Below are 18,225 nucleotides of genomic sequence, written 5' to 3' on the forward strand. Positions count from 1 at the left end.
ATGAACGTACCAAACTTTTGTTCGATATCCAAATTTTTGCAAGTAGTTAAAAGAATAATTTTACTCAAAAGGAAAATTCTGTCATTTGTTCATTTGTTCCAAACCCATCTGACTTTCTTCTATGAAATACAAAATTACTTTGAAGGATATTTTTTTTACTCCTAAAATAAAAAAACTTTGCAGAATGTCCAAGCCACTCTTTTCCATACAATAGGAACAAAAAAGAACCCTGAAATAAGTCCATATGACTTTGCGTTAATAGTTAAAAATCGCCCCCACCCAATAAACCAGAACCAATGGCATTTGATGCCAAATCTAACACAACGTACCTTTATACGCCATATGCGCATGTGCCGTTTTATCATCGTTTTAGACGCCTGACAGCCCGTCACTATTCACTTTAACTGTATAGAAAAAAGCTTTGAGGACATTATTCAAAATAACTCCGCAAATATTATGTTTGGAACAACATGAGGTTGAGTGAGTTTTTGGGTCAACCATTCCTTTAATAAAACATATGTGACATCAAATGTACAAATAAATTAAAAGGTTAGATAACAAATCTCTCCGAGGGCTCGGATGTGTTCAGTCTTTCACTGTTCCAAACTGTCCAGGATAGATGCATTTGTTTGTGCTGCTTTCCCATACTGAGAACTGCAGAACGGCCCACTCTCTATTCTATGTGAGCTTAATTTGACTCTTCAGAAAAATAGACTTTGACCTGGTAAACATCTCAATGAATACTAATATTGCACAGTGGAAGGGACAGTGGGATTGGGGAGTTCTCGTACTCTGTATGATTTTTACAGACTGGTCTTTAAAAGTACCTGATTTCTGAAGCTCTTCGTTTTATAAGAGGACACGTGTCTAAAGACATTCCACTTTCGCTCCACTAGGGGGCGTTAACAGAAATGGCAAGCTGTGAGCAGGGGCATTTTAGTCATATGGGTAGTTCTTCTGAGTCTTAACAGAGCAGCAGTGACTCATCATCACTAGTTTCTGTTTTTGCCGTCGCCTCCAGACAAGCGTCTGGGATCTGCGCCGTATGGACAATTCCACAGTGTTCACAGGGGCCGTCCCTACCCACCAGCCGGCCTCTGAGAGAGACGGCAGTGGGGGCGAGGTGGGGCACAAAAGCCTGCTCCAGGCCTTGTTCCAGCAGGGGCCTGGAGCTCTCATCACTGTCCAGGGAGCCGGCGTCTGAGACAGGAATGAGGAGCTCCACGTCATCCTCGTCCTCACCCCTAATCCCGACACCAGTACAGCCCGCACTTCCTTGCTCCAGTTGCCGCAGAGGGCTGTGATTCTGCCCAATGCCACTTGACCCTCCGTCACCAGAGCGACCTAGAGAGAAACGAATCCAGCGCAGGCTGCGGGTGACCCGGCTTAAAGCACTGCTGAAGGGGCTCCTTGCAGAAGTAGTAGTAGTAGTACACGGAGGTCCAGTTACTCCAGAACTTTCTGAGATACTCTCAGAGATGCTGCTCTCTCGGCTGACCAGTGGGGCAGAGCTGGCAGACACCGAGACGATGGCTTCCACAGCTGTTGTAGGGGGAGTTTTCTGTGGTAGTGGGGCCATCAGGCCTCCAACAGCTCCGGGGACATCCCTGCGGGGATGGTGGTCACTTTCAGTGTCTGTGTCATCGGAGTCCAATGGCAAGAGTCCACGGTGAGAGCCAAGCCTCTCCGGCTCACGTGCCGAGGCATTGCCATCAGTACCCTCTTCAGTGTCTGCAGACACTAGCGCAAGAGAACCAGATCGCCGTGAACGTGTGAAATTGAACAGGCGTCTCCAGATGTTGCCATGGCGCCCTGTGGTGGGGAGTCGGATTGAGGTGAATCCCAGCTGAGAACGAACTGCCAGTCTTAGGTTTTCTAAAACAGATGCCTGAAAGAACAACAGGGAGTGTTACCTAATGTCAGCCATAACATGGAGGACAAACATCATGCTTTCTATTGTCTGGGAAAATCTCGAGATCAGTCAGATAGCACCTTTGTGCAAATTTACCAAGTCTGTTATAGAGATGACAGGCTTGGCTTATCAATATTCATTTTGTGTGGTAACATTTACCCAACACATCAAATAAAATGGAGACATTGGTGAGTGGGTAAGTGACATTATACAAAAATTCCTCTTTAATGCCAACTGAAACCCCTGGAGCTTCAGGTCTAAACAGCAAAACTTTGCTTTTGGGCATGAATAGACATAGTAGTTTCTGCCCAAACATGGAGGAGGAACAACCATAAATTCTTTTGCCTCAATCCAAAGACTAAAGGCCCGTTCACACCAAGGATGATAACTAAAGGTTTAATAACTGTTCTAATTTTGTGACAAAAGGAAATTCCACACAACACAACGGAATTATATATTTGGAATAAGTTTCAGAATGTTTTTTTTTTTCCAGCTGAACAATAATATTATTATTATTAATATTATTAATAATAAAAAAAAAATAAAAAAAAATCCACTGAGCGAAAGCATTAAAGGCGGCAGACGACATAACGTGAGCTTGTGGCCACGATATACTTGAAGTAAAATCAAGGAACAAACTGATATGACAATTTTGAACAAAATCAGGCCAAGATGAAGCTCGTTATGTGTTCTTGAGTTCGAAACGGCTTGCAAAAGCGAACTTTCCGGAAAAGTTTGCACAAGGTGGTAAACACTTTTGAATTCCCATTGGTCCATGGTGATTACGTAAAAGGTAGGTGTGTTGAGGCTCCGCCTGCTTTCATGTGGAACTTTTCTGGTTAATTTAATTTCTTTTGTTGAGTCCATCAAGGTCAGACGTCCGCGGGCAAAAACACAAACACACTGGAGAGTCGCTTTATAGTAGAAAATGAAGTTGTACCTATGATAAAATGAGACACTAAGACCGTTTTTCATGTTAAATACTATAAAGCTGCATGCTTTTAAGCAATCTATTGTATAAAGTGCTATATAATTAAATGTAAAAAAAAAACGTGCAAACATCCACATTGCTTTGATCAGATGCTTTTCTTATGCCTTTAAAAAAAACAAAAAAAAAAAATGCTTGATGTTTTCTCATTTTTGTTGTGTGTAAAGCACGCAGCACATTTTTGCATATTCATCTAACCAATCGCTCTCAGCAGTGTTGGATGTTCGCTAACAGTATATCACTGCTCACGTATTTCAAACGTCTTTTTACCCCTAAACGAAGAACTCTGTTGTGAGTACATCGGGGCCTATATAATACAAAGCATTATAGTGCATTGTTGTGGATGCTAATATAGTTATTGTACTTTGTGTATTATGGGTGGGAGGGAAAATAAATAAATAATTTGATCCAATGATGCATCGAGATTCTCTCTGCAACGATTTTGGATCGGTTCTAATAATTTCAGAATCGATTCTGAGCTTAGATTTTATTCAGATGTGCGATGACGAAGAGTGTGCTTTAGGAACACCCATATTCTACCTGTATGCTTCCAATTCCTCACACACATACATCACTCGAACCTTCCGCAAAATAATCATTCATAAAGTTCGGAAAAGTTGAAGCGAATTACAATGACATTCGCAAGCTTCACTGCACAGGATGCACTGTGAGAGACGCGTGCTATGATGTTGCTGTGCGCGGTCTCGTCCGTCGGTACTTTCATTACAAAAGTATAATTTATGTCATTTGGAATGCAGAGCACTTGTATACATTTAAAATATGAAACTCACTTACAGAAAGCTGCTTTCCATTTCAAATGCTGACTCTGTTTGTCAAGAGTGCTCACGCATGCGGCTGCGTGTGACTCTGTGTAAGTGGTTTCATATGCTTGCGTCTCAAAATGGTTTTATGATGCAAAATTAATGTAAACACAGCCAATTTTGTCTTAAGGGATTAAATTGACAGGACAAACCGCATTACTTGCATTTCAAAAGATCCATGCGTGAATTTAACTTATTAGATCTCCCGCTGTCTATGATGTAACAATCAAACGACAGTAAACAATCTAAAATACTGAAAAGCACTTTTGTTTATTGCTTGTAATATGTTCTGTTGCTCCTCTTTATTATTTGCTACTTGCTTGTATGTTTTAAAGTTATATTAGTTTAAAATTCTTAACACAATTGTTTTATTTTATTTTTTTCAATTTGTAAATTATTTTTAGAAGTAGGCCTACTTATAATTACTTACGTAAGGATATGTAAAATGTAAGGATTTTAAGGTTAATTCGGTAAACTAATTGGTCTTCTTACCTGATTTCCAGAGCAGACAGGAAAATCTTCCACTGGGGGGATCAGTCCTTGAGCAATCAGCTGCCCATATGAGGGAGGGGCTTCTCTTCTCAGTAACTCAGCTTCCACTCTAGAAAGCTGAGTCTCAAATGACCTGCAAGAACCACCAACCCATTAATTGGTAGTTGACAAGAGAACAGTCACAGAAGCATACACTGATTGTTAGGAAAAAATTATTTAGCTCAAGGGTACGTTTTACACGACAACGATCTACAAAAAAGGAGTTTACAGAGAGACGATAATGGTATCGTTTTCAAAAGTTTGCATTTTCAGGCCCCCAAAACGCTGTTGTCATGTAAATGTACTAAAACGCATAAAAAGTTATCCATTTTTAGTTGAAAATGGTGTCTTGTAAACGGCCCCGTAGTCTGGCCACTCACTTACCTGCGCTCAAACATCCTGAGTGAATACAATTTGCAGGTGCAGCCCAGAGCAATGACAAGCAGCAGGCCGCAGATCAGACTCCCGATTACAGCGGCAGTAATTACTCGTGTGGGTACAATTACTGGACAGCTCTCTTCATCACTTCCATCCCCACAGTCGTCTTGTGCATCACACACCCAGCTTTCAAAAACACAGCGGTTGTTCTTGCAGTGGAAGTTTCCAGGTTGGCAGAAAAAACAGTTCTTCTCATCAGAGCCATTTGGGCAACGGTTCTGGTAGTTGCACCGGTCAGAACGTGGGTAGCAGGCACCGTTTCGTGAGCATGGGAACTCATCCTCCTGGCAGTTGCTGCAGTTGAGCTCGTCCCTGCCATTGGGACAGTGCCAGTAGCCGTCACAGCGCTGTTGTTCAGTGTAGCAACCCCAGTTCCCTCCACATGGGATTTCCCAAGGCAAACAGAAGCCATCTACTTGATATGTAACATTAAAGCCTCGAGCTGCATTGATTTTGTCTGCATAAAAGTGTATCCGAAGCTGTCCTGAAGATGACACCACCGCTACAGGGGCTCGAGAGTCAAATGCCGTCAACACACGCAACAGACGCCTTGGGTTCTCCTCTAATCCATCGTAGACTTTAACATAATCACCATAACCTGTGCCATCCAGCTTGAAGTCCATGAAGCGTAAGATAACCTTACGGTGGTCACCAGTGTCGATCAGCCAGGTGCAGTTACTACCAGGCGGATAAAAGTCAGGATAGTTGGGTGAGCTGAAAGTACCGTAGAAATTGCGCAGCCATTCGCCACAGGTGGGTACGTCGCAGTCGATCTCATCACCCAAGTCTTGACAGTCAATGCTACCATCACATTTGAGGGATTCTGGCAGACAGGTGTAAACACGGGTGTAGCGTGAGAGACAAGGGAACTGGTTAAAGGCGCAGGGTTGGAAGGAGAAGAACGCGGAGGGGTTTGGCTGTACGCACAGCTCCTCGTCGGAGTTATCGCCACATTCATCCATGGTGTTACACTTCCATGACTCCGGGATACACTTCCCATTAGCACAGTGGAATTGGTCAGGCTTGCAACTGGCTTCTTCTGATTTCCCTACAAATTACAAAGAGATATTACGTTTTTGGATGGACATAAGCATTAGCAGTAATGTTTGATTTATACATTTTTAGAAGATTTGTTTCAGAGGATGTTTATAACATGCAACAGCCATAGGTAAGTCTAAGATCTACATCTATAGTAGGCCTGCACGATTCTGGGAAAAATATGAATCACGATTTTTTAGCTTAGAATTGATATCACGATTCTCTACAACGATTTTTTTTTCTCATGAAATGTAATTTTTATTGCACACATGAACCATGACAAAACAAAACAAATTGGAAGTACCAAAAATATTTGTTTTGGCACCTATAGAACATTGCACATCACCACAAGCCTGTAAACATAGAGGCTTCAATGAATAGAACTACCGCGCTCGCTCGACGAGTGAAACACGAGACTAGCGTTCACACCAAACGCGAATAGAGCGTCAAATTCGCGTCTACCGCGTCTAGTTTGCCGCTTGAACATTTTGAATGCATTCGCGCGTCTAGAGCGAAATAGACGCGCGTAAAAACAAGCGTTTGAAGCGAAATTGACACGCGTCCGAGGCGAAATCCGCTTCTTGTGGGAGGTGCAAGTGCTAGGCGGTTGTCTGTTTGCAAGATGGCTGATGTTGATCGTGCGTTCATCGAGAGAGATACCGCTTTGTATTTGCTCTGGAGAGCAGAACAGCGGCGTAGGGGTCAGCGTCGCGGGAAGGCTGCGGGTCGATAAACGTGTACGTGACTCGAAAGTGAAATGTGTATTTACAACTTACCAGGTAGCCCAATCTCCTCACCGACACTCTTCCAAGCGAGGTCCTTTTTATTCCTGTCTGAAGTATGAACTTGTGTCATAAATCTCTGGCTGACGCGCGAATGAGGCGAATTCGCGTCTGATGGCTGATTTTTTTTTTTTTTTTTTTTTTTAAATCGAAGTCATTTAAAAATTAAATCGTGAACAGGGTGAATCGAGATCGCGATTTTATAACGATTTATCGTGCAGGCCTAATCTATAGTTAGCATTAAGTCTAAATAGCCAAACCCTAAAGTGTCAATGATATTCTGGTCTCTAGACAGGACTTATTTCACTTAATCAATGCAAGCCTGTGAGCTCTAATCCCATTTTATCACTGGCCGAGTTGAAATGATAGGGTTGGGAGTAGAGCTAGTCGATACTGAAATTTTAAAAATGTGATGTTTTGTGCGCTGTTGAGCGGATTCATAAACACCTCTGATTGGCCACTGAGTTCATGGCTCATCGGATATGTCTGCGATTGGCTTCAATGATCAATGCTGTAAAAACAATGTAAATAGTCATCAATGACGCTCTTCACCAAGCGCTTACACAGATACACATGGGAGCGTTTGAAAGCAGGCCTGTACCATGAAGCTTAAATTCTTCATTTTCAGCAAAAGAGTTTTGAATCACGCTGGCTCTCTCGTAAGAAGCGAATCAGTTTATCTCTGTTGCAAGGCATGTAACTGGCTGTTCATCACTGATGTCACAGATTCATATGCACGCGCTCCACAAACTCAGGATCAAAGCCTGAGTTGACAGAGAAAGTTGATGATCAGCATCATGGTACCAGCAAAGCCGGATTGGAGTGGTTTGGTTGTCAACTCAAAACTAATCATATAACCCTGAGTTTGTTCAACTACCATCACGGTACAGGGCAGGCCCCAGGTGTCTATCACGGATAAATAGACGCTTGCTTTCAAACGCTCCCGCTTTCAAATTCAAACACTTCCATGCGTTGATCATTGTAGCCAATGACAGACATATCCGATGAGCCTATCAACACAATGGCCAATCAGAGGCATTTACGAATCCGCTCAACAGCACTAAAAACGTCACATTTTTAAAATTTCAGTACCGATAGGTACCAAAGTCAGTACTTTTGACAACTCTAGTTGGGAGGTTTTTCAAAACCCCTCAAACTTAATTTTGAGCAAGTGACAATAGTGAGTGCTTGCTATAGCAAGAAAAAAAAAAAACTGATTCAAGAACAAAGCCAAGTTAACCTGTTCTTGAAAAGCATGGCTATTTCAATTAACCAAATACAATTTGCCCACATTCACATTACATGGTTCAAGTGACCCAATTCCATTTTTTATTCTCCCAGGTGGCACAGATCGGATATGACCCACAAACTTGCAAGCAGGAAAAAAAGTACACCGATTCGATATTCTCAGATCAGTTTCAGGCCTCATTCATATGTGGAAATAAATCTGATATGCATCGGATACGTGCATTTGCGTCTGCCAGGTAAGCAGATAAATCAGATATTCAATGACGGTGGCGAATGAGGTCAACTCAGGTGGACACCAACCACAGCTATTAGAGCAGCTACATTCACCCAGACTGCAAGGACTCTCCTCTTTTTCTCCACCTTAAGAGAGCAATGTTTTCCTGACCTTTAAAGATGGTGTGAAAAGCAAAAGCTTGTAATATAATTTTGTCTGCATCCATTGCAAATCACACCCTTTTTTCTTCCTTTTTAGCCTAAGCTTTTCCAGGTCAGTACGTCTATCTTGGGTTGTTTCGCCAAGTGTATAGAGTAAATGCAGATAACGGATATGGGTCACTTTTAAAAGGCGTAAGCTGGTCAACACAAAAATACGGAGCCAACAGATCAAAATTGGGCATCTAGACCTGCAGTGTAAACGCAGCCTATGAGAGAGGCAAGAGACAATTAACAAGTGTTGCGTGGCAGTGCCACGCAGTGTTAAAGGCATCTACGTAACTGCATCCTCTGTGATGCAGCAGTATTTAAAGGGATATAAATAGCAAGTCTACCTGTTATGTAAGAGAGCCTGAAGCCCTTTCCAGTCATGCTGTCATCAGAGTGGAACTTGATCCACACGTGATCCTGAGAGGAAATGTATGGGGCCGGAATAGATGAGCCACAGGCCCGGTACCCATCTAGGTTCTTGTAGGTGCCAATGGAGATCCAGTCTAAACCACATCGGTGCGAGCTCTGAATTTCAAAGTCCTGAAAACTAAAAATACAACCAGTTTTAAGTACAAGAACATCAGGTATGTGCACAACAGTATAAACAGCATCCCTGTAATCAATAAGATAAACAGCTCATTAATAATTTAATGAGTTAACTGACATTAGATAAAGGGTTATGTCTTGTTGCATCCTATGTCTCAAACTGCAACAGATCATGACTTCCAGATATATTATTAAATAGTACAAAAGAAACACGATGCTGGGAAAAGCTCTACCAAACTAAAGACATTTTAAAAAGGACGAGGTGTATGTGGGCCACATGTCTCGCTGAAAACTGGACCAATCATCTCCCAGCAGCTCCCATTGGCAGAATTAGTGAATTGTTGTGTTTACCACAAAAATCACATCCTGTGGAAAAAAATAACCATTGGTTCTATTTCTGTGCCATGTAACCATGGACACCATTCTTGGATAAAGACACAAACAAATGCTCTGATTGAGGCAAACAGGCTGTACAAGAATAGAACAGATGCAGAACAAATACAGAAATATAGAATCATTTCAAAGGGAGATTGTTTGAGGTGTCAAGTAAGTGAAGAAAAAAACAAAAAACAAAAAAAAACAAAAAAAAAAAAAACACATTTTTAATTTTTTGATGGCAGATGTCAATATCTTAGTGTAGGGTGGCCGATGGCGATATATAGGTGCTGGTCATATAATTAGAATATCGTGAAAAAGTTCTCATTTTTTTATTGTAAAACTTGAAACTTTATATTCTAGATTCCCTACATGTAAAGTAAAACATTTCAAAAGTCTTTTTTTTTTTTTTTTTTTTTTTTAATTTGTTGATGAGAGCGTACAGCTAATGAAAGTCCAAAATCCAGTATCTCAAAAGATTAGAATATTTACATTTGAGTTTCATTAAATGACCATCCCTACATTTTAAATTCTGGGTATCTCTTGTTCTTTGAAACCACACTAATGGGGAAGACTGCTGACTTGGCAATGGTCCAGGAGACAATCATTGACACCCTCCACAAAGAGAGTAAGTCACAGAAGGTCATTACTGAATGTGGTGGCTGTTTACAGAGTGATGTATCAAAGCATATTAAATGCAAAGTTGACTAGAAGGAAGAAATTGGGTAGGCAAAGGTGCACAAGCAACAGGGATGACCACAAGCTTGAGAATACTGTCAAGTAAAGCCGATTCAGACACTTGGGAGAGCTTCACAATGAGTCAAATGAAGCCGGAGTCAGCACATCAAGAGTCACCACACTCAAGACATCTTCAGGAAAAAGACTACCATGCCACTTCTGAAACAGAAACAACATCAGAATCATCTTACCTGGGCTAAGGAGAAAAAGAACTGGACAGTGAGCAGTGGTCGAAAGTCCTCTTTTTTTCAGATAAAAGTAAATTTTGCATTTCATGTTGAAATCATGGTCCCAGAGTCTGAAGGAAGACTGGAGAGGCACAGAATCCAAGCTGCTTGAAGTCTAGTGGGAAGTTTCTGAAGTTAGTAATGATTTGGGGGGCTGTGACATCTGCTGGTGTTGGTCCATTGTGTTTTATCAAGTGCAAAGTCAATGTAGCCATCTTCCAGGAGATTTGGGAGCACTTTATGCTTCCATCTGCTGACAAGCTTTATGGAGATGCTGATTTCCTTTTCTAGCAGGACTTTAGCACCTGCCCACAGTGCAAAAACCACTTCAAAGTAGTTTGCTGACCATGATATTACTGTGTTTTATTGGCCAGCCAACATGCCTGACCCCTGAATCTATGGGATATTTTCAAGAGAAAGATGAGAAACAGTCGATCCAACAATACAGATGATCTGAAGGCTCAATAGTGCCTCAGCAGTGCCACAGGCTGATCACTTCCATGCCACACCTCACTGATGCTGTAATTTGTGCTAGGGGCAAGTCATTTGCTGTAATATGTGCTGCCGACCAAGTATTGAGTGTACAAATGAACATACTTTAAAGAACTTGAACTTTTCTGTTTTGAAAATCCATTTTTTGATTGATCTTAGGAAGTATTCTAATATTTTGAGATACTGGATTTTGGACTTTCATGAGCTGTACGCTCCAATCATCATAATTAAAAAAAAAAAAAAAAAAAAAAAAGGGAACATAGAATATATGAAAGTTTCATTTTTAAAAATAATTTACAATAAAAAAAAAATGAACTTTTGCACGATATTCTAATTATATGACCAGCACCTGTATAACTTCTTGAACTTCTGTAAATTTCCTGCTTAATAATTGCGAAAGCTGCGGGAATGTGTAGAATTATGCGCAATCCCACGCCGGAATTCAGGTCCTGATTATATTGAAGTGTTTTGCAACTTCAGTGTAGTCGATTGTAATTTATTGCAACTTCAGCAACGTCTGCTGCTGCCTTAAAGGGCACCTATTATGCAAAATTCACTTTTACATGGTGTTTGACCATAAATGTGTGTTGGCAGTGTGTGAGCAAAACCACCCTAGAATGAGAAAAATCCACACAGTGGTTTTTTTACAATCTCAATAATTCATAAGCACTGTCTCAGAACGCCCTGTTCTAAGATTGCTCTCACTGTGACGTAGAATTGCGCTAAGCCCCACCCACATGGTTTGATTGACAATCTGGTTTTGGCATAGACCCTTCCACGCTGATTGGCCGGACTTGCAACTCCCAACAAATCAGATGGGCAGTGGACGAAGTTTGCTCTAGGCCACAGAGTGGTGCGTTCAGACAGAGGTGGCTGCATCAGAGCTAAATAGCGCATTTCAAAATTAAATTATTTTATCGGCAAATCGTTTTTGAAAATGACCGATACCAATAACCATAAAAATGCTTAATATCAGTGCCGATAATCGGCCAGGGGTGAGTTTCCCGAAAGCATCGTTGGTGAACTATGGTTGTAAGTCCCATTGAACTCTATTGGTAACGACGGAACTTGCGACCATAGTTCGCTTTGGGAAACACGCCCCAGGACGATAATTGGTCGACCCCTAATCCTATTACAGTATTTTCACAAATAAAAACTAAGAAAAAAAAAAAAAGGGCACTCCGTAATCTGGTAAGTTTGTGCACACTAGGAATCTTTTTTTTTTTTCCTTTTTTCTTCAAATAAAGAGAAGGACACAATTTTACATACAGCACAGTGAAAATGACAAATATCACACTGGGAAACTGGATAAAGCACAGCTCAACACTAACTATTTTTTCTGGTTCAAATTTTTTACTTGTCTTGCCAAAATTTTCACTGGCCCCATCACAAGAAAATAAATAACTTAAATAAAATAGGCCAAGTTATTCTTTTAGTTGTTTCTTTTTATACATGTAACTAGGGCTGCACGATTAATCGCATGCTATTCTCACGCGCTTTTCGTCAGTAAAGCCGGTTCCCTGATTACAGCTAAATCACAATCACCTGCTTTCAAATGAAGCGGCATTTAATAGACAGAGCCGTAGATCACTGAAAAGCCACGCAATATCGCGTTCAATATCGATATGAATCGCCTTCGATTATGAACGCGATATTGCGTAGCTTGTCTGCGAACTACGGCTCTGTCTATTAAGTGCCGCTCCATTTGAAAGCAGGTGATGGACATTTACCACTAATCACAGAACCGGCTTTACTGACGAGACACGCATGACAATCTCATGCAATTAATCGTGCAGCCCTACATGTAACCTTAAAAAATAAGGTTATGACACCAAAAATAATAATAATAGTAATAATATTTTATAACTAGTCAGTAATAAAATAAGAACAATCAATTACGAGCAATGGCACACAAAAAAAAAAAAAATACTACAGAACAAACACATACAAATCTTCTTTCCAGGTTTTTCATGTAGGTCTAAACTAGATTTAGGTACAGAAATGATAATCAAATGTAAAATATCACTGCATAGTCTTCACTGTATAAATATAGATTAACCCTTATTAAACTTATTCAATCAAGAACAGCACAAGATTTTTTTTCTTTCTTTTGTTTAACATAACAGACCGCAGCAGGAATATTAGGCTGCTGTCACTTTAAGAGCTGCACAGATACAATATACTGTTACACGCATCTTATCTCACATTTACGTTCACTTAAGACATAACCGACTATGTTTACGTTGATACTCGACAAGATGGGTAATTTGACAATTTTGAGTGAATTTGTCAGTGCAAGATGAAAGAGTGCGGTGAGACGCAGCATTCTGGGTTCTGAGTACTTTCATTTTCATTTTTGGGTGAACGAACCCTTTAACAGTTCAATTAATAACGTATTAAAAAGAATGTTAAACAGAGACGGTAAACTAATGAAGAGAGTATGGGAGTATAGTGCTCAGGCACTGACGTTCTCAGCAACGTCAAAATAAAAGTCCTGCTTCTGACACGTCGCCAAACAGGAAAACTTATTGGCCGATGCCGAAAAAAAATTATATACATTATATAAATTTATTTTTATATATATATATATATATATATATATATATATATATATATATATATATATATATATAATATATATATATATATATATATATATATATATATAGTGGTATTGTATTGTGGTGAGGTGTTACCTGATGGTGATGATCTCTCCAGGATTGGCCCTGATGTTCCAGCTGCAGTTGATTCGAGAAGGGTATTCAAAGGGCCAGCCAGGGCTGGTTATCACTCCACTGGATGCCCTTATCTGCTCCGCTACATCTCCACAGGCTGGAGAAGACCACAAAAACATAAATATTAGGACCCTGCACACACATTTAAGCACATGATGGGTGATTAATACACAGTAGCACTGTCCAAAACAAAGTTAACTATCTCTTAACCAATATGAAACCTTTAAATTACTTATTTGGACATGCTATACTGCATATGCTCCATATAAAAAGCCCTCTTCATGTAAAGCAGACAGAACATTTCATAATTGATTCCAAGAGTAAAAAAAAGAAAAAATATATACCATATATATTTTGTCTAAAAGTTCATTTTTAGTTAGCTTAAACCATTTTAGTCCTTTTTTAGTAGTGAATGAAATGAATGTCAGCAGAAATGTTAACATCATTCAGAATAAATGTTTCCAAAATATTTCCATGACAAATGATGCTGCTTTAGACTTAAAGGCAGCGTGGATACCAAAATGGTGAATTGTTAAATACATTTGCAATGTAACCTAATAATGTGGGTTCCAGAACTCACAATCAAAACAATGCTAAAAATACAGCTGCCTGCTAATGAAATGGGGTGGATGAAAGCGTAGCAAGTAAGCTTTCAGTTAAAAGTTAGCCAGGCAAGAGGTAACATGTGGGTTGCAGACTAATCTGGGCTAAATATCAAAAACCTTTATATGCCTTAAATTCCTTTATTAAAAAAAAAAAAAAAAAAAAAAAAAGACATACAGCTCCCTACAAGCTATGTATGAGGACTCAATGCTTTGGATATCAGTCACCCACACAGAGTTTAACCTGATTAAGTGTATTTTGCTCAGAAGATTAACAAGATCTATAAACTGGGTCTGTGAACTGAAAAACAGAACTTTACCGTTTGACATCCCAGATACATATACATTCTCGCTGTGCTCCGAAGAAACTGCATTTCCTGTAAAAACACACCAAAAAAAAAACAAAAAAAAAAAAACAACAACAGTTAGCCTATTCCCACTGAATAAGATGCATATGATGCTGCAGAAATCAACATGTGTAGATGAAAACCTAAAGGGAGCAAAGACATGATCCTTTAAACTTAATCTGGTGTGCAGCAGACCTTTGAAAATCAATGGTTTAAATTTCATCCACAGTTGGAACAATGTAAGAACCAAACCAATTTTAAAATAGCGCAGTTGTGTGCAACAGACTGACCCAGAATGCTTCCCACATTTCAAGTAACAAAGAGAAATTTGGTTCGAACACCCACAGTAATTCTGAATACACAATGCTTTACTTCAAAATCAGAATGCAAAGGGAGCAGTGCCCAAAAAAAAAAATAAAAAATATTGGCCGACTGGGAGTTTCTGCTGTATCTAATTTATATAAGTATTTTCCCAGTCAATATGTGTTTATCACAATATCATTATAGTGATATATTTTAGGGAAACTCCCTCCATTACTACATTTTTTAAAGTGGAATAATAGATATGAAAATAAAACTGAATCTGTTGGCCATTTGCCACACGCTTACCAAAACTAAGCCAGGTTTTTCATCCCAGAGTGAATCACTTGGTTGACAGTGAATGTGTCGTAACATTTTAAGTACCGTCTTTCAGGTTTAGTGGTTAAAAAGGTATTACCTTCAACGCAGTTGAAACATGGCTTCGATCAGTTAGAACAAGTCAAAATATTAGCCAAGGGTTATGCGGGTCATATTTATACACACACCACATAAGAGAACTTTTAGATAACTGAGGGTTTAGAAATTAAATTTCTGGCTATATCCAAAAGCATACTACTCTATTTCTACAGTATAATGTTGGTGTTCTATTTACAATATACTACATTTCTGTATGCATGAACACAAAAAAGGTAAGTCCTGAAGAGCCTTCATTGTTTGCTTGCTGATCATCTGTTGGGGATTCCCTTATGTCTGTTTGCTTACAGCAGCTGAATGCATGATGGGAGCACAGCAAAGTAGAAAACATCCACATTCAAACACAGGCATGCAAACCTGGCCTCTGCCATACAACAAATGTGCAACAACTGATGGATACGGTGGATATTTTAGCTTGCCTATTTCAATAGGTCAGTTGTAAGATCCCCAGCAACAAATCTGACAACTGGAACAGATGGATGGGTCTTTATGATACTTAAGAAGCAATCCTGAATAACTATTGTGGTGTTAATAAAACTTTACACTGATTTTTCTGTTAAAGGGTTAGTTCACTCAAAAATGAAAATAATGTAATTTATTACTCTCACATCGTTCCACGTCTTCATTCATCTTCGGAACACAAATTAAGATATTTTCGATTATCCGATGGCTCAGTGAGGCCTGCATTCACAGCAATGACACTTCCTCTCTCAAGATCCAAAGAGGTACTAAAAACATATTCAAAACAGTTAATGCGAGTTCAGTAGTTCTAATTTAATATTATAAAGCGACGAGAATACTTTTTTTTCTGTGCCAAAAAAAACAAAATAATGACTTTTCAACAATAGAGTGATGGGCCGATTTCAAAACACTGCTTCGGAGCTTTACGAATCGAATCAGTTACTCGGATCTATCAATCTAGTCTAGTCGCTTTATAATATTAAAAGGTAGAACTACTGAACTCGCATGAACCGTTTTAAATATGTCTTTAGTACCTTTATGGATCTTGAGAGAGGAAATGTCATTGCTGTGAATGCAGGCCTCACTGAGCCATCGGATTTAGTCAAAAATATCTTAATTTCAAAGCTCCGAAGATGAATGAAGGCCTTACGGGTGTAAACCGACATGAGGGTGAGTAATAAATGACATTATTTTCATTTTTGGGTGAACTAACCCTTTAAATAATCAAATAGTGTAAGGCCAACTATAAGAAAGGGAATACTTTACATTGAGGTTTCATGTGTCAACATTACTTAACCCCATTAGGTAGCATGAACTAACAATGAAGAATACTTCTACAGCATTCATTTATATTTAATCTCAATTTACTAATACATTTTTACAATCAAAGGTTGCATCTGTTAACATTAATGTACTGTGAACTAACATGAAAAAGAACACTTTACTAGCATTAACAATGGTTAAATGCTGTAAAAATATATTGTTCAATGTTAAAGTTAGTTAATGCATTAACTTCCAGATGTATCATTCCAGCTAATGTTGCACAATAAAAAACACCCCTTCAAAAATAAAAGTGAAAGAAAGGGAGAGAAAAAAAGAATTCCTCAGAACATGAAATGCAAATGTTAGAAAATCCCCTACCAGGGCAAATAAACAGAAGTGGAGGGGAAATAAAACAAGAGAATAAAGGGAAAAGGATTAATTTGTTTTGTTTCCAGTCAAGATGATGGGATTCAATCACAGAGATGGACAGACATGCTGTAAACAATAGAAGTCTTTGTTCCCCTTCATTCACTCACCCAGATTTGATCTCAAACGCACAAGCCATGTCATCACATTCACTCAACATGTTTAAAGCGTGTCAGAGTTTCTATAGAAGTAATTAAATCAAACCCCATTTAACCATTAGAGAAGCCTCAATGTATGTGAATGAATAGCAGCATACTCTTTTCCTAAAGTAGTAGTACTGAAATATCACACCACTAATCAATAATTAAGCATGTAATAATTATATTAGTACATTAATGCTATTTTAACATAACCAATAATAATTTGAGGAAAACACATATACAGGGAGATTTCTGAGTAAAGAAATAGGAGAAAGCTGTCTTGTACACAAACTGTAAAAAAAGTGGCTTACCCATAAAAATGAAGAGTAGATGTGTCCATAGCAAACAGGTCTTGTTTAGGTTCAAAATGTAGGCCATAATAGATTTAAATGATAAAATGTGCTACTCTGTAGTTTTAGTATCGCTGTTTATACACAAAGATGTGTTTGTTCTATAGAGAAGTATTACCAGAGACACGAGCTGTCCAACATTTCCTTTCGTTTCCTACTTCTACCTTGATAAAACTGATGTTAAAGCCAAACGAACGTCTTAGATAAACGATAACGATATATAAACAATAAAATCATCAATAGGATTGAATAAAAGCGATAATTTCCCTCAACAAAAAGCAAAGTGGGTGAAACCACAATCAGTCTTCCCAACAAAGGAGTCGCTAATGCTAACAGGCTAATGCTAATGTCAACCTACACCTCTAATCTAACATACTAATATCAAACCCATTGATTCATTTAGTGAATCTCTAGGGTAAAATTGACATTTATCTAATTAGTAAAGCAGCTGAATCCTTTCCGATGTCCATTATTGACAGATTTCAAAATAAAATTACTAGATGCACCGGTGTTGACTAACGTTAGCCGGTTGCGCTAGCGCTTTTGTTTAGCTCACGAGCTTCTTTAAAACATACACAAACAGTGTCCTTAAAAGCCTGAGACGAGATCAACACTAATCTATCGATGATCCGACGTGAAAGCGCTAATTCCAAGAGTATAAAGGTGCTAAACAGCCCTAATCCAGACAAATATAGCCACACATTGATCTACAGCATGATGCCGCTAACTAAAATTTGACCAAATCAAAATGAAAACTAGACGTCAGGTTTAATCAACAGCATCCTCGTCTGTTCCTCTAACTGAAATCCACATGCGGAATTTTGGCCTTTCCGATCGTTTATGTGTTGTTACAGCCGGGTATTTACCACCACAAACCAGCCCTTCCCCCTCTGACCATCTCTCTCTCTCTCTCTCTCTCTCTCACACACACACACACACACACACACACACAAACACACAGTAGAAGTGTTCTTTCCTTCTTTGTTTAATTCAATGATTGATGAAAGTGAAATTAACCCTAAAACAGGCAAGAGTGGAAAATGTCCAGCATTTCATAGGCTATCACTTTTTATACCATCTGGACCTAAGTAAAACATAACCAAATGA

General features: G+C 39.1%; 1 protein-coding gene across 1 annotated transcript in view; it reads right to left on the reverse strand.

Annotated features, from left to right (window-relative positions):
• The window catches only part of lrp12 (low density lipoprotein receptor-related protein 12), an 18,439-nt gene extending 447 nt beyond the window's left edge, over positions 1 to 17,992 (reverse strand). Inside the window, exons 1-7 of the mRNA XM_067412076.1 lie at positions 17,080 to 17,992; positions 14,217 to 14,273; positions 13,256 to 13,391; positions 8,526 to 8,728; positions 4,637 to 5,738; positions 4,214 to 4,346; positions 1 to 1,888 (exon numbers count right to left, since the gene is read on the reverse strand). The exon at positions 1 to 1,888 is cut by the window's left edge and continues 447 nt beyond it. Coding sequence (XP_067268177.1) covers positions 965 to 1,888; positions 4,214 to 4,346; positions 4,637 to 5,738; positions 8,526 to 8,728; positions 13,256 to 13,391; positions 14,217 to 14,273; positions 17,080 to 17,146 — 2,622 coding nt within the window. The 5' untranslated portion in view covers positions 17,147 to 17,992 and the 3' untranslated portion in view covers positions 1 to 964. The remainder of the gene's footprint in view (positions 1,889 to 4,213; positions 4,347 to 4,636; positions 5,739 to 8,525; positions 8,729 to 13,255; positions 13,392 to 14,216; positions 14,274 to 17,079) is intronic.
• Positions 17,993 to 18,225: the final 233 nt, after the last annotated feature.

The sequence above is a fragment of the Chanodichthys erythropterus genome, chromosome 15 (genome assembly GCF_024489055.1).
Source record: "Chanodichthys erythropterus isolate Z2021 chromosome 15, ASM2448905v1, whole genome shotgun sequence".
In the NCBI taxonomy this organism is placed as follows: Eukaryota; Metazoa; Chordata; class Actinopteri; order Cypriniformes; family Xenocyprididae; genus Chanodichthys; species Chanodichthys erythropterus.